This window comes from Pomacea canaliculata, linkage group LG11 (genome assembly GCF_003073045.1).
Source record: "Pomacea canaliculata isolate SZHN2017 linkage group LG11, ASM307304v1, whole genome shotgun sequence".
Lineage (NCBI taxonomy): Eukaryota > Metazoa > Mollusca > Gastropoda > Architaenioglossa > Ampullariidae > Pomacea > Pomacea canaliculata.
In genome coordinates this window covers 24,320,646-24,337,704 of record NC_037600.1, presented here as the reverse complement: position 1 = coordinate 24,337,704, position 17,059 = coordinate 24,320,646, and the positions used below count along the sequence as shown (strand labels likewise).

At 42.3% G+C, this 17,059-nt stretch overlaps 1 protein-coding gene and 1 long non-coding RNA gene across 5 annotated transcripts; both read right to left on the bottom strand.

Moving 5' to 3' along the window:
- Window positions 1-4,012: 4,012 nt before the first annotated feature.
- LOC112575481 lies at window positions 4,013-11,404 on the bottom strand. 3 transcript variants are annotated; one of them, XM_025257382.1, is made up of 8 exons: window positions 10,528-10,798; window positions 9,562-9,819; window positions 8,853-8,987; window positions 8,385-8,537; window positions 7,741-7,992; window positions 6,839-6,960; window positions 5,954-6,068; window positions 4,013-4,301 (listed from the first exon to the last, which is right to left on the bottom strand). In XM_025257382.1, the coding sequence occupies exons 1-8, from the start codon at window positions 10,661-10,663 to the stop codon at window positions 4,111-4,113; spliced, it is 1,362 nt and encodes a 453-aa protein (XP_025113167.1). In that variant the 5' UTR covers window positions 10,664-10,798; the 3' UTR covers window positions 4,013-4,110. The 3 variants fall into 3 exon arrangements, with proteins under 3 accessions (XP_025113167.1, XP_025113166.1, XP_025113165.1); XM_025257381.1 differs by lacking the exon at window positions 4,013-4,301 and adding an exon at window positions 10,998-11,404 and having other exon boundaries at window positions 5,552-6,068; window positions 10,528-10,680; XM_025257380.1 differs by lacking the exon at window positions 4,013-4,301 and having other exon boundaries at window positions 5,552-6,068.
- A 419-nt stretch (window positions 11,405-11,823) lies between these two features.
- LOC112575511 lies at window positions 11,824-16,615 on the bottom strand. 2 transcript variants are annotated; one of them, XR_003101657.1, is made up of 3 exons: window positions 16,387-16,610; window positions 12,596-12,771; window positions 11,824-12,029 (listed from the first exon to the last, which is right to left on the bottom strand). It is a non-coding gene; the product is annotated as an uncharacterized LOC112575511 (long non-coding RNA). The 2 variants fall into 2 exon arrangements; XR_003101658.1 differs by having other exon boundaries at window positions 12,011-12,029; window positions 12,557-12,771; window positions 16,387-16,615.
- Between the last annotated feature and the right edge of the window lie 444 nt (window positions 16,616-17,059).

Genomic DNA, 17,059 nt, shown 5'->3' with positions numbered 1-17,059 from the left:
TAGCTCTACTCCTCAACAAGAAAACGGCAAAGGCACTGCTGGAATGGAAGCCTTATGGACCCAGGCTTTTGAGAGCAAGATTCCATTCAAAGTACACCAAGCTGACAGTGCTAGCCTGCTATGCACCAACAATTGACTCTGAGGCAGAAGACAAGGATGCTTTTTACGATCAGCTCCAGGCAGCCTCGGAGAGCGTTCCAGCCCACGACATGTTGCTCATCATCGGCGATCTCAATGCCAAGGTGGGAAGTGACAACACCTGCAGGGAGCATGTCATGGGCAAGCATGGAATTGGAACCATCAATGACAATGGAGAGAGACTGGCAGACTTTTGTGAAGAAAACAACCTATTGATTGGAGGCACACTCTTCCCACACAAAGACATCCACAAGTCAACGTGGACATCACCAGATGGGATCACAACAAACCAGATAGACCTTGTCATCAGCAACCGAAGATGGAGGAGCCTTCAAGATGTCAGAGCGTACAGAGGAGCAGACATTGCCAGTGACCACACTATTGTGACAGTCGCAGTTTCTCTGAAGCAAAGAGTGGACTCCGGCAAACTGAAAGATCAAGTCACCAAACGAGCCTTTGCTATGGAAGTCAAGAACAGGTTCCAGACACTAGGAGACCAACAAGACATGACCCTAGACGACTTCAATCGAGTCTCACAGGAAACAGGAGAGAAAATACTGGGCTGTTAATGGCATGATAGAGTCCCTGCAAAACTTGTTCAGGTCATTGCACTGCTGTACAGCGATTTCAAATCCCAGGTTGTCTGTGACACGGAGCTAACAGACCTCTTCAACGTCAGTACTGGGTGAAGCAGGGCTGCCATTCTGTCGCCGTTCCTCTTCATCTGGCATGGACTGGATCATGAAGACTTCCACGACAATGAGAGGAGAGGGATCAGATGGACCATGACTATGACAGCAACAACAACGCTGGAAGACTTGGACTTTTGCTGATGACATTGCCCTGCTGTCACACCGCCACCAAGACATGCATGAAAAAACAAAGGCCTTCTCAGAAACAGCTGGAAACCTTGGCTTGAAGTCAGCACAAAGAAAACGAAAAGTATGAGAGTGAACGCCAGAGTCCAAGACGGCATCAAACTAAATGGAGAAGAGATTGAGGAAGTTGACAGTTTCTCCTATCTTGGGTCCAAAATGTCAAACACCGGGGATGCGGAGGTGGAGATTCGAGCCCGACTGGCGAAAGCCAGCCAGGCCTTCGCCTCACTCAGGAGCACATGGAAGGCAAAAAACATCAGCCAGAAGACCAAGCTGAGAATCTTCAAGTCAACTGTGATCAGCACCCTCCTTTACGGATCACAATCATGGAAGATGACCAAATCCATCAGTAACAGACTTGATGTCTTCCAAAACAGATGCCTCAGGCGTCTACTTCACATCTTGTGGCCAAACACCATCACCAACGAAGAACTCCACAAAAGAATTCAAACCGAGTCCATCACCACGCAGGTTCAACGAAGGCATTGGAGATGGATTGGACATATGCTCAGACAGCAGACCTCTCCACAGTCGCCCTACGATGGACTCCAGACGGCCGAAGAAAACGAGGCCGCCCAAAGGAAACTTGGAGAAGAACAGTGGAAACTGAGATGAAGGAAAAGGGCTGGACATGGGGTCACCTGGAGCGGGTTTCAGCTGATCGACATCGGTGGCGGACTCTGGTTGAGGCCTTATGTGCAACCTGATGCACGAAGAGGAATCTCTAAAATGACTGTGAAGTTTACCATAGCATATAAAAAGTTCATCTTAGCCTTTAGAATGAAAGGAAACAAGAGAGAAAGTATAGAGAGGAAAGTATAGAAGTAGACATGTTGATCTTAGGGTCACGGAGAATGTATTGAGGTCATTGCCTTCCCAGCATTACCCTCGGGTGGACTACTGCAAACATCGTCCCTTCCTGTTCCTAGTTCACTATGCTTGTCTTTGTGTGAACAGCAGTCTGTCTGTTCTATTTACCGGCAACAACAAGATCCATAGAGTGAGGCTCGGCATGGGCCCTGACGATTGTCTTCAGATTATTAGCTTATCTGTTTCTTTTCATGCCAAGTGTAACAAATGTACAAAGACATCAACCAAATAATGGCTTTCAAACCAGAGGGTCCACACTAATCTCTTGTTTAGAGTATGCTTTATAATCTGCACACTAAATTCTTACTTCGTGTAAGGTAAATAGCTTGCACACTAAATTCTTACTTGTGTAAGCTACATAGAGTGCACACACTAATCTCTTACTTAGCGTATACTAAAGGAGAGCGACATACACAGCAAAGGTGTTGTTGATGTGACCTGTGTTGTTTCTAAAAGGTTGAACCACAGAAGATGTCTGTATACACGGTATAAGGACACGTGCTGTCTGCAGCATGACTTTGCTGAATGATGTGATACTAAAGACAAATAATGTGTTTATTGTTTGTTGCTATTGCGTAAACAACTTGTAACAACATGCCAAACATTTCTTGGATGTACTTGTATGTGTTGTGTTGTTATCTTCACGTTAGAGTTTTCTAAATCACACTATAAGCCATGATAAGCCATGGGGGTCTTAGGTTGTCACTTCCACACCCGACGTGTGACATCACGTGACAACACGAGCCCTCCGTCACCTAATGTGAGGAATGGAGCGACAGATGTCAGAATTTCTAATTCCACCACCACTCAAGTCAAAGGCGAAAGGTCACACTGCCCTGTAGGTCAAAGTGTGAGAAAATTTCTTCCATATGTTAGAACGGGACTGGTGTGGCATTGTGGGACTGGCACAGGTCAACGGTCATGACTTGGGGAGACAACAAACGACAGGGGACATAATCTCTGCTACAGTGGAGAGGATACCAGAGACAGAGATACATCGTGGTCATCCTCGTGATAAAGATATTGTTGTAGCTGTCATTACCCAACTACTGCTTGTCACTCGCCATTCTCAGTCCTGTAGTCGCTCAAAACAAATTTCAGGACACAAAAATAAGTTTTCTAAAATGTAAAAGCCACTCAAATGAAGTTGACAGTAGTGATAAAACATTCGCCACCTGCCATGACGAAACGAGTCTCAAGTCGCACAGAGCAGTCGGTACTCCAGGCCCCGGATGGTGGTTCCGGTCAACTGAGTGCAGCCTGACTTCTTGAAAGTTTTGCCACTTGTCCTAGTATTCCGGTATGTCAACCATGCAGTTTTCTTCTTTTTGTTCTCATTTCCCTGCTGATTTTTAGCACACTAGTAGATATTGTTTGAGTATTGTGAAGTTTCTGTGAGTGTGCATGCTGAGTAGATTGCAGTAACAGTTGTCTTCCATTTCTGTTTATTTTGATAACAGGGAAATTTTCTAATAGCACGCACTTATTCATGTCTATGTATTTTTATTACCTGAAATGATGTAGCTTGCCGTATTTTATCATCATGTAAAAGTTATCACAGTGTCAACAATTAAAGTATCCTATGATAAGGAAACACATGGGTTTGCTGAAAATCTTTGAACCCGCTTTCCTCTATAAGGCGACCACCGTACTTCCACATTTGTAATATATATAACTCAACTTTACGACTAGAAGAATAACTTTGTATCAAATAAAGAGCTAAACCCTGAACATTTGGAAAATATCCAATTTGTAAAATCTCAGATTTCCGACTTGACTCATTAGTCATTTCGTTGTGGCAGATCACATTTCACAATAATTATTAATAATTTGCATGCAGTCAAAGCCTGACAGACTCAAAACGGATTAAAACCAACACAGTGACTACAGCTCACTAAACATCATTGTACATAATGAAATTACTCTTTAAACAAGTCTGGTCACGACTTCACACTACAGCCCTGAAGAAAACGGTCAGAAGCTCCTAAGAACACACACAAACACACACACAAACACACAAACAAATCCCAGACAAGAGAGAAACCCACAGAAATCTCTTTTCCCTGATCATCACACCTGTTTTTTCAAGTTACCTCAAAGGAAACGCACGCGATAGGAGGCGCTGTCACCCTCGCACACAAAGCTACACACAAATGTAGTCATCCACATATTTCTTAACCAGCCAGACAGGCGGCCTGCCAGCTAACATGCGTCTCACTCTTTCTTACTGTTCAGTGGTCACGTACGTACCTGCGTCACCCGAGTAGCCCGACAAGGACAGTTTGTAGTTTGTCTCAGGACCGGACACATGGAAAGAGTCGTACTGCGCCCAGTAATGTGTCCCTGAAGAAGTCACCAGGTCCACTCTCAAGCGCAAATATCCATACCATGACATGGCGCGAATCGCGTCTAGGCCTGAGACAAGACAAGGCAATGACCTCATGTCAACAGACAAGTCCAGCAGTGAAATATTTGTGTTGATCTTGCTCAAGAGTTCTCATGAACAACAGACATGTCGCTGGTCATTACCTGTCCTATGATGTCATAAAACTGTTGACATTATTGCTAGACTTCAGATGATAAAAAGGTAAATCACAAACTTACTGAGGTTTTAGCGCTGTTGTTAGTACTACCAATAATAAAGTGTATTCTCCATGTAAGTACGAGGTCAATGCGCTGTATACAAACAATAACAAATGGACAGTCAACCATACAGAAACACGAGGAAAAACATCAGAAAGCATAGATGAACATAAACTGTACAACAGATAACACCAGCAGTGGGAGAAGAATTAATTAGTGGGTAGAGCTGTACTCCTAATTACAAAATATATTTCTGAAAGAGAAAGGTTTTAAGGAAGTATTTGAAGGCTTCAGATGTAGGCACAAGGCGAGGAGAGGAAGGACATGTCAAGCAGTATGGCCTGAGTAGCAAACTGAGAGTTTGCCGGTCTAGTGTAGGACACAGAGAAGACAGCAACACAGACTAGGTGGTAAGGTGTCACATACAGACACACACACAGACTAGGGTGGTAAGGTGTCACATACAGACACACTCACAGACTAGGGTGGTAAGGTGTCATCACACATACACACACAGAATAGGGTGGAAAATGTCAGTACGCAGACACACATAGACTAGGGTGGTAATGTGTCAACACACAGATACACAGAGACTAGAGTGGTAATGTGTCAACACACAGACACACAGAGACTAGAGTGGTAATGTGTCAACACACAGATACACAGAGACTAGAGTGGTAAGGTGTCAGCACACACACACATACACGTGCCAACTCACATACGTAGAGTTGTATTTACACACAAAGCAATCTAGCTTTAAAATGGTATGAAACTATGATCATGACACACATACACAGGTGGTTATAAGACCATTTTCACAGACTACATGTAGACTAATATAAATAAATAGACAGGTTGACGGACATTTTTACACCCTATATCCTTATTCACAACAAAACAAAGTTATAGACTGTAATACAACTGCACGAAATGTTTTAGCTACTGTACTTTAATAAAGTTCAGAACCTATCCACACCCTGCAATCAGATAATCCTACAGAAAACCAAAAAAAAAAAAAAAAAAAAAAAAAAAAAAAACAAAACAAACAAACAAAAAACAAGAAATAATAAACAAAACAAAAATAAAACAAAAACAAACCAAAATCAAACCACATGATATGCCGCAGTGATGTATTTCCTCGCAACCCTCATGTTTCTTTCTACTTGAGACTTTGGCAACTGAGACACTACAGGATCATCAGCCATCCATTCATTCCATTACTAACATCATCATTATCACAGCAAACAAAGCATGCTAAGGAAACAATACACAAAATAGTGAGCGATAAGCATCGTACAACAAAAGTATAAAAGAACGACAGAAACAGCAACCTTTGTATTGACCAGTAGACATCACACAAACAACACAATAAAACACAATACTGACTACAGCCTGACTTTGAATGTAAAAACAAATGTTGAGGTTACAGTTATGCAGGAGGAGGGATAATGCCAGAGAATGCAAGAGATATGTCAACATCTTACCCAGCCAGAAATCTCCAGAGATGTTTCCAAAACCGTTTACATATTCTGTCCAGCTCCGATTGAAGTCAACAAACTCATCTGGGTTATATACGGTGTGGTGATGTCTCTGGATGACCTGCACATGACACAAGTTCAAGGTCGTTACTATGGCACCAGCATGCTCGACAGGATTCAGCACTAATTACAGTTTAATGGGTTGACTAAGGATGAGTCATAATTGATAAAATATAACAGCTTATAACTTTATTAGCTGTGATCAGGATTATAATGTCAACACTTCACGGTTACGATAACTATGTGAACATGGTGTAATAGTATATAGTGTAGTACATAGTGTAGTATATAGTGTAGTACATAGTGTAGTATACAGTGTAGTATATAGTGACAGTCATGTGAACACAATGTACACTTTCCTGGCTGTAAATGTGTGACATCAAGTGGCTGTGATCAATTATATGGCAACATAATAAACATAACAAATAGCATTTTCTTTCAACTCCTTATCAAACCTACAGTCGCTGATCATGAAGCAGGAATGGATGCGAGGGGTAAAAGGATGCGACTACAAACAACCGACACACGCACACCAACACACTAGATGTCGGCCTGTCTACAACCACCCTCAACACACGGAGTCTACCAGCGACATAGACAAACTGTTGGAAACAGAAGGTGGACAAGCATCCTCTCCTGCTTCGTGTTGTAAATGTCCAAAGATATCAAAGACAAATTATTCGTGGATACTATGAGCAGTAAGTATGTGACCCTGGGTATAAGTAATGTGGCACTCTTACGAGCAGGATACAGTGTGCAGGAGAGATGCTACCTGAGTCACACACACTGACCACCTGAGTCGTACACACTGACAAACACGACCACACTTACCGCCCAGCCGCCGCCCGCAGTGTCCATGTCACACCACACTGACCGAGGTCCCTTGTTGTGTTGTAGCTGAATGGTGTACACCCCACTCTTGGCGCCTTTTGCCTTCCAGTCTTCACATGAGTCTATTTGTACACAAACAAATCATTCCGCTCGTAAGGAATTGTCATAAAGGGCGCAGTGGAACTTCCTACAGTGACAGAAACAATGGAGGACAAGTAGGCAATAATCATGACAACTTCAATAGCTAATCATACAACAGTCAAGGTAAAGACTGAGTCCCTCAGGCAAACTGTTTATATGTGATTACAGCACACAGTTCACACTGCTCTGATACAAGACAGTCACACTTGCTGACCTCCTGTAACACTAGCCATCCCATAATTCTAGCTCTGTGTCTACGAGTATCTGACTGCCACGTGTACAAATTTTATTCCTCCTCCTTAATGTCACTTCTGCCTCCTCATCTTCATAGCCACTTCCTCCTCTAACCTTTACAATCAGTTTTGTTATAAAGTAATAAAGTGACAGTTAGTAACGACTTTCACTAGAGTAGACAACAAAGATATTGGGTAGTGGCGGCTGTGATGTTCTTCATCCATACATTCCCCTCTGTGGTGGTCTAGTGCTTTAACCCTTAACCCAATGTACCTGAGGTTAATTGCCAGCTTACAATGATTAAAAAAGAAGAAAACCGTTAGCTCGTGGACATGAATAAACAGTGAATGCTAAACTTTGTAAATCATAAATATTATGTAAACATTGAGATGACAGCTGTTTGATTAAAATAATTACTGTAAACAACTTACTAGAGTATCTTTACTGTAAGAAACACACAAACTGACGGTAGACAACGTGTGGGGACAAGCTGAGTACTACTCATCCTTCTACTGCTTCACACTTACCTGCAACAGAACACTTCTTCGAGCCTTGATGGAAAGAAAAATGACATAGACATCTGCCTTTAAAACAATCGCTGTATGGGTCAGGACAGTCAATCTTGTTGCCACACAATAAGTTGTACCAGGTATCGTGTGAGGCAAAGGTGGAGTTGCAGGATTTCTGGTAGTGGGTCCAGCCTTTACTCGCCTTAGGATACCAGTCGGAGGGAGCCTGACGAGAGGTGACACCATGAAGCCGGCACAGACCTCCATGGACTGGCACAGAAGGTAGAGAGACAGAGGCATAACTGAACATGATGCAAAAAATTTTGAACAAAGAAGAGTGAAAGCAAGTTATGTGAACATTTCCCCAAAAGGTTATTCTGTTACTTAAAGGTTTTCAGCAAAAGGCGCGGTACGTAGTTGTTTATTTGTGATTGTTTACTGTTGTCTTGCTACGAGCAGGCCTGTCACACACTAGTTGTACAATAAGTAAAGTGGAATGTTTCCTCCGTTCCTGCTGTGCTCCCCCCGTTTTGTCAGCGTGCTATTAATAGAACAGCGCAGGACACGTGAAGCAGACTTTGGCAGTTGTAGAGTGCACAGTCACCTGCCATCTCTAACATCATGTTAGTACACCAATGTTTCAAGCTTTTCCCCATACAGACCTTTGAAATCAAAGGTGAGGCAAGTCTTGTTATGCTGGCACCTGCCCTTGCAGTCTTCCACAGTGAGTCCATCCTCGCTATGAATGAGGTTTTCACGTAGAGCGCTGTCAGGATAGTCTGTGAAGGTCTCCTGCATGTCGTCTGGGCTACAAGCTAATGTAAACAACTGTGGTAAGCAACTATTTACAGACTGTTTAAGTTGAACTTAATTGTTCTACATTTACACGCATTTCGAACAACATCCATAATCAAGTGAATAAATTTCTAATTTGTTTTCGGCCCACGTGTTTTCATTCATCCTTTGTTCCTTTTATTCAGTCCATCTAAATGCGGCTATGTTGTTTTACAATTTATTCCTTTAAGAATGCAGAAATCTTATAAAAGCTCTTCCGTCCCTCACTGTAACAAGCCGACAACAAAGAGGAGTCTGTTGCTGTCAATCACACCACAGAACCATTGTCTACTCACTGCTAGTACACGTGTCACTTGTGGTGTAGTAGTACCCGGGGACACACCGACAGACACGTTTGTAGCATGCTGAGTGGGGCCCATCGCAGTCGTCGTCTGTCGTGCAGTTTACATTGTGCCACTTCTTCAGCTCGCCTACAAGACAGTCACACTTACTGACCGCTGGTAACACTAGCCATCCCATAATTCTAGCTCTGTGTCTACCAGTATCTGACTGTCACGTGTACATATTCTTGTTCCTCCTCCTTAATGTCACTTCTGCCTCCTCATCTTCATAGCCACTTCCTCCTCTAACCTTTACAATCAGTTTTGTTATAAAGTAATAAAGTGACAGTTAGTAACGACTTGTACATAGAGTAGACAACAAAGATATGGGGTAGTGGCAGCTGTGATGTTCTTCATCGACACATTCCCCTCTGTGGTGGTCTAGTGCTTTAACCCTTAACCCAATGTACCTGAGGTTAATTGCCAGCTTACAATGATTAAAAAAGAAGAAAACCGTTAGCTCGTGGACATGAATAAACAGTGAATGCTAAACTTTGTAAATCATAAATATTATGTAAACATTGAGATGACAGCTGTTTGATTAAAATAAATACTGTAAACAACTTACTAGAGTATCTTTACTGTAAGAAACACACAAACTGACGGTAGACAACGTGTGGGGACAAGCTGAGTACTACTCATCCTTCTACTGCTTCTCACTTACTTGCAACAACACACTCCTTCTGTGCTTCATTGAACTTGAAGCCTGAACGGCACAAGCATCGTCCTGACAAACAATCGCTGTTTGTGTCAGGACAATCAATCCTGCTTTCACACAATAAGTTGTACCAGGTATGGTGTGAGGCCAAAGTGGACTTGCAGGATTTCTGGTAGTGTGTCCAGCCTTTACTCCTCTTAGGAGACCAGTCGGAGGGCGACTGACGAGAGGTGACATTATGAAGCAGACACAGACCTTCACTGGCTGGCATGGGAGGTAGAGAGACAGAGACATAACTCAACATGATGCAAAACATTTTGAACAAAGAAGATTGAAAGCAAGTTATGTGAACATTTCCCCAAAAGGTTATTCTGTTACTTAAAGGTTTTCAGCAAAAGGCGCGGTACGTAGTTGTATATTTGTTATTGTTTACTGTTGTCTTGCTAGCAGCAGGCCTGTCACACACTAGTTTGACAATAATTATAAAGTGGAATGTTTCCTCCGTTCCTGCTGTGCCCCCCCCCCAGTGTTGTCAGTCCATGGTCCTGATGCTAGAGTCCTGGATGTCTTGTTGTCAGTGTCAGAGCTGCAGGGAGGTGAGGAGGTCTGGCACTTATCTATCATTAGCGATGACAAGACATCTTCCCACAGATGACAGTGTAGTTTCCTAGATAGCATTCTCTTGATAAATAGGGGATAAGTGTGACACGATAACCATTGTCCAAGCTCAATATATTTCTAGATCGTTGTATTTGAGTTAAAGACTTTAAAATAGTCACGATACTTGTTTGTTGTTTAGCTAAACCACTTGTCATTCAATGTTCATGCAACAACAACTGTATGCAATTAGTACCAGATAGATAAAGGTTAGTTGCAAGGTGGCTTAAGTAACAATAAATAGGTAGAATAGTTTAGCTGCACACAAGTAAACCAAATAGTATACCAATGTTTCAAGCTTTTCCCCATACAGACCTTTAAAATCAAAGGTGAGGCAAGTCTTGTTAGTCTGGCACCTGCCCTTGCAGTCTTCCACAGTGAGTCCATCCTCGCTATGAATGAGGTTTGCACGTAGAGCGCTGTCAGGATAGTCTGTGAAGGTCTCCTGCATGTCGTCTGGGCTACAAGCTAATGTAAACAACTGTGGTAAGCAACTATTTACAGACTGTTTAAGTTGAACTTAATTGTTCTACATTTACATGCATTTCGAACAACATCCATAATCAAGTGAATACATTTCTAATTTGTTTTCGGCCCACGTGTTTTCATTCATCCTTTGTTCCTTTTATTCAGTCCATCTAAATGCGGCTATGTTGTTTTACAATTTATTCCTTTAAGAATGCGAAAATCTTATAAAAGCTCATCCGTCCCTAACTGTAACAAGCCGACAACAAAGAGGAGTTTGTTGCTGTCAAGCACACCACACAGAACCATTGTCTACTCACTGTTAGTACACGTGTCATGTGTGGTGTAGTAGTACCCGGGGACACACCGACACACACGTTGATAGCACGTGGCGTGGGGCGCATTGCAGTCGTCGTTAGTCCTGCATCTTACATTGTGCCAAGTCTTTGGCGGACAGTCATTGCCTTGGCAACTAGAATTTGTACTTAATAAATCAATGTCATTAATTATTTATTTTAGATATACTATTTATAGCACATCAGACATCACATGATACCTCAAGTAAGACATTAAATGTTTTCATACATAAAAATAAACAAACAGAGAGAGGACGCTCAGGGAAGTGAAGCCCGCAGTGTGAGACAATAGACTATGATGAAACATGTCACTAAAACAATAATTCTTATTTATATGTTTGTCATTATTTACATATTATTAAGACCAGTGATGCCCAACCTTTTTCGGCCTGCGGGCCATATCCATTTCGGACAGCCGTGTCGCGGGCCACCTCACCACAAAAATACAAAAAAAGAAAAAAAAATAGAGCAGGTACCATTTTTTATTAGAAACAAGTTGTACTTACCATTAATTATGTACTAATTAGTGGGATATTTGAAGTTGTTTTCCCGAAACCAACTTCTGAATGTCCGGCCTCATCGTAGAGACACCAAGTCGGAGCACTGAATCGAAATGTTCGTCCATCGAAAAAAAGATTGGGAAACGCCCCTACGTGGGCATAAATACTTCTTCTTCCCTTTTTTCGTTTTTTTTCGGTTTTTAAATATTTTTTTTTTTATTACTAACATGCCGATTTCCTGCACTGTGGGCAGAAGTTTTGCGGGCCGGATATGGCCCGCGGGCCGTAGGTTGGGCATCCCTGATTTAGACGACTAACAAACGATCAGTGTTTCAGTTTGTTATTGACTACATAAAAAGCTGATTGTTAAACCTTTGGCATGTATTGTAAGCCAAAAGTCAAGAAGAGTCAACACGGTTTACCTTCCTGTCTCCTCCATCAACACGAAAGGAGAGATGGAGAGTAGAAATAAAAAGAATCGCAGCATTGTATCCACCTGTTAAGCGCATGCAACAACGAGAAGTTTCGTGAGTCTTTCTCGTGTAATATTTCTTTATTATATTAATTTAAATCAGAAAAATATTTACGACTTAGAATATAAAAAATTCATAATAATATAATTTTCAAGTATCACTCGTAGAAACATACACAAAAGGAAGCGATCCCTCAAAGCTTAAGACTAAAACTTGTTAGTGTGTCTGGCATGCATGAAGACATGAAGGACATTAGACACAGTGTCAAAGGTGACAACAAATAGCGATCAACAAAGGTTTATAGGAAAGACAGCCTACACAAGAGATAGGAACTAATAAATAAGAGAAAAGGTCAGTAATGTAACGTTACAACACAGTAGGTATGCTTCTCCCTTTGATACATTATTTCATAAATGTGTAAAGACAAAAAGTGACTAGCAGTGCCTAAGAAAGTGTAGAAAGAAGAAAATACAGGAAGACAGAACCGCTTATAGCAGAGAAAGAAAAGCTGATAGAACTCTGCTAACGGTAAAGAAACAAAACTACAAACCTTTAAAAATCAAGTCTCTAGAAAATACAGTCAACAAACCAAAGGTCTTCTGGGAGGTGATGAGGAGATACAGAAGACAGCCTGTAGTGGACCAAATCAGTGAAGAGGGTGGGTAAAGCACTTCTAAACAACACTAAATAAAGGGATGATGGATGTGGATGGTCAAGATAACCCTTGTGAGAGTACCAGTAGTCAAATGCACCTGTATGTCCAACCTGTGGACAATCAGATCACAGAAAAGGTCAAAGAGGCAATTAGTTAAAAAATGTTAATCAGCAGGCCCAGATGGTATTGTCAATAATATATTAGACACTGCATCCTCTGTTATTACTCCCTTGCTAAACTGTTCAATGCTATGACCCAAGGAATGAACTCAATCTATTACTATCCCACTATACAACAAAGGTGACAACAACCAGTCAGGTAACTACCGAGGTATCTCTCTTACTAATATATTTAGGAAAAGCCTTTACATGCATTCTAAATAAAATATTAACCAAGTGGGCAGAAAGCAGCTAATTAAATGACAATGACAATGGTAATTCATTATTAATGTGAGGTAAAATAAGTAAGAAAATGCATTTTCCATTTAGCCTCCGCCCTTTACAGAGAAAGCACTAACTGAAGTAATTATAAGTATTATGAGATTAAGGTAAGGTAAGTGGAAGCTGAATATGTACAAAAGTGGTGGTTACAAAAAAACAAAAACAAAACAAAACCATATATTTACAAGATTTCCTAGACTTAGGAGGTATCTCTAGAGGCCTCATCTAATTTTCTTGAATGTGCTGAGGTAGGAGTTCATGAAATTCAATTGCCTAAGATGGAGAGGGAGGCTGTTCCAGAGTATTTCAAACTTTATTTAAAAAGGTCTAGTCTAGAAATGGAAAGAGTAAGTTTTGCAGAAGTTGTAGTGTTCTTGGAGGAAAATAGTAAAGAGAGTGTATGATACTGTTTACCCGTCAGTATTTTGTACATGAAACTGTATTTGTTAAGTTTAAGTCTGTTTCTTAGAGGAAGGACGCCTTGACAGGAACAATGAAACACAAGCAGGTTTGTGTCGGTATATCCTATTTTCACACTGTAGGCGGCAGTAGAGAACCAGTTATCCCAGAATATGTGCAACAAGCAATAGTACTACCCGAGCTATCACAACCACGTATGCAGAGTAAATTATAGAGGATAATAAAAAGCATGTACCAAGATATTCAGGAATGTGTCAGAGACAGAAATCAAGCCCACCATGTACCAGAAAACACTGTAAAGCTGCCAAGAATCACGCACTGACCCACGTGGCTTGTGATAGTGTCGGGCGGTCATCCGCTCACACTAACAGAACCGGAAGCCTGTCCTGTCTCAACTGACCCTAGTGGTCACCACCCGGCTACTGAACCTGCACCAGCCTCACGGATTTCTACTGGCTCCTGGTGGTCACACCTGGCTGCTGTGTCCACTAACAGTACCCGCCTTACAGTCCACCCCTAGTCTAGTGGTCACTCCTGGCTGCTGTATGAACACGGCACCTTGCCCAGACTTCCTCTCACCTGTCACAACCACCCGCTCCTCTCAGCGTCTCGGGTAGATGCCCCAAGGGACGCTACGCTGTGGGGTTCTCTACACTGTCTCCCAGGGGCGGGAACCAATGGCCAGCGCCAACAACACCCACGTGACTACAGCGCGTGAAGGCTTTTCGCCCAAACTGCGGACAGGGTGGGGAGGGGCCATGAACACAAACATGGCTTACACGCCACAAAGAGAAAAGGAAGGGTAAGATTAATAATAAGTATGTGATAATCTTATACAGAAAGTATTCAAGAAAATAATGGAGCCTGTAATCAGTGCAGTGAAATTTGTTATTAGACCAGGTGTTGACAAACTGTAATTAGTATTATTGGGAAAAAATGGTGTCAGGTATTTTTTGAATGACAAGCAGATGCTGAGAAGAAAATCACAAAGATATCAAGACATAGCTATAAGGCTATCAGGAGAGAGCTAAGATGGCGTCTGACATAACCGATGATTTTATCAGACGTCAGCTCGCTGCTGTCATCTTCCCGTGATGCTGTGCGTGTGCACGTCAGACAACGCACTGTCTGCTCGTCACCGTTGTAACGACTAGAGGGGAGATCATCTTGTGAAGAATAATAAAGAGAGGAAGATGTCTTCCTGTGCCTCTTTGGTTTTGTATATTCTCTTATATTTTCTCTCCATCTCTATTGGTTTTGTTTCTTTCCAATGTAAAATTACACTGTATCCAAGCAACAACGAGAAGACTGCTGCTGCCTCCTGCTGATGGTGGATTCCTACATCCTCACCAACCGCCCTAACGACCTGTCGCTTTCCTTCTTTCAACACAGACGAGCTTCCAGTGGGTGTGGAAATAGCAAAAAATACTCCAAAGTATTATCACAACTAGTCAATGAATAGTTCCAACACTCCTAAGAACCATGCTCTCAGTGCTTAAGAACAAGAGGGAAACATGGACAGCATACGAGAGACAAGAAAGCAAACGAATAACGTATGAACTAGTAAATAATAAACAACAATACTAATGTTGAATAAAAACAAATACAGAAAAGAAATACATTTTATCTTTCTGCAGCTCAGTCCATCAGGTAGAGTCCATAAAACCCGTCACACACGAGCAAGAAAGGAGCAGAGAGCTCTTCAATCATGTGTATTTATTAATATTTATTATAGATTATCCTGGAACTGACCCGAGCTGTTTGTGTAGATAGACGATGACAAACTAAATGGTTGATGCACAGTGGCTGACATCTCCAATGACCATGACCCTACAGCCAGGTGGGGTCAGATCATCAGGTAAACGCCCAATGTATAACACAACAAACAATATAGCACAGTGGTGATGTTGGACAAAGGATTCTCGTCACGTGACGCTGATTGTCCTACTAACAACCCTCTTATCTCCCCTGTCAACAGCTGCTGACTGCGGCATGAAAATGAGGAAAATATTCAGAGCATGTAGATCACGTGACTCTTGGTGATCTGGAATGTTTTGATATCTCACCAAGCGTCGCTCGACAGCTCCTACCTGTCATCGATGCTGTCAGGTGTGAGAGGGCAAAGCGGTTTACGCCGAGGCAGCAGCTAAGACCACGTGGCGGCAAAACTAATGACACATGCAGAAAAGGAGCCACGACCCCGAGACGAGACCTGAACCCAGTAAAGCTGCTTCTCCCTGTATTGGTGACTGGTGCTAACTGGCCACGGGACTCGTGTCAAGTACACAGAGGACAGAGAGGCAAGTTTGGACAGAAACAGTAAATTAATAAATAGTCAAGTAGGCACAAAGACCTCCATGTCAGCGTGCTTGACAAGGTCGGGTGGCTGCGACCTTTGTCTTTACAGCAGGATGACCATCTCCGACTGCATCAATACAGTAGTAACAGTTGCCATCTCCACACCTGACAGTCTACATGAGGTTTCAGGTGTGGATGACTTGCTGGCGACCTCTTGTAACTATTTCCATTTGCTCAGGTAACAGGCGACCTTTGACGGGGATATGCCGTGTACATGTACTAACCGAACTTAATATTGGAGAAGCTTCGTGACAGAAATAACTTACTTTACTATAAACACACAGTGAGTTAAATATCTCACCCGTAGCTCAAACATCAAATGACAAAAATGTCTTCAGGTCGACGATAGAGTCTCTAAAATAAATCCTCTTCACATAAAACCTGCGGACTAAGTAAATTCACCTTGAGATCGAGAGACAGTTAGTAAAATAACTGACATTTACATCAAAACAATGTGAGTACAATAATTAACCTCAGATCAAACACATCATGATTAAAGTAACTCACCCGGAGATGGTCTTTGTGAGAATGATGTTAGTGACAGGATGTCCCGAGGAAAGCAGCGTCTGAGACGAGGAGAGGTTGACAACTGCTGGTAGTCTGCACGTGTGGAGAGGGAGATATATAGCAGGAGAGAGTGAAGAACCAACGACAGCAGCGATGCTGGCAACATGAGCGTGCAAGCTCCTCCCCCACACATACATGAAGTACAGGAACGAAGGCAGCGATGCTCACATGAGGATGCAAGCCCCTCCCCCACACATACATGAAGTACAGGAGACTCCAATGCATGAAGCTCACGTGTGAACAGGTCAGTGAGGTCAGGCAGCGGGTCAGGTGTCAACAGACGTGGACGACAGTGAAAACCTCATCACCGGAGAACGCAATGGACTGGGCAACCTACCAACAGAAAATACCGGAGGGAATTCCGTTCTCCACGTACTGACGACTAAATCACACAAACAAACACACAAACACACAAACACACAAACACACACATCATGAAGCCTTGACACAGACACACAAACATGAGCTTGAATACACGTCTTACATCCCAGCAACACGCAAGGTACGGACACACAGACACACATACATAGAGAAGCACGCTCACAAATGTATAAAAACACATTTTCTCCCTCAGTTTCTCTCTCTCTCTCCCACACACACACACAAAGACACA

What these genes read in the sequence shown, in the direction of transcription:
- LOC112575481 (XM_025257381.1), bottom strand. Translation starts at nt 10,663, where the DNA reads ATGCAGGAGACCTTCACAGACTATCCTGACAGCGCTCTACGTGCAAAC. An exon ending in GAAGGAGTGTGTTGTTGCAA is followed by an intron (nt 8,988 to 9,561) that starts GTAAGTGAGAAG and finishes ACTGTCTTGTAG; the next exon opens with GCGAGCTGAAGAAGTGGCAC. An exon ending in GAAGAAGTGTTCTGTTGCAG is followed by an intron (nt 6,961 to 7,740) that starts GTAAGTGTGAAG and finishes GTGTACAAATAG; the next exon opens with ACTCATGTGAAGACTGGAAG.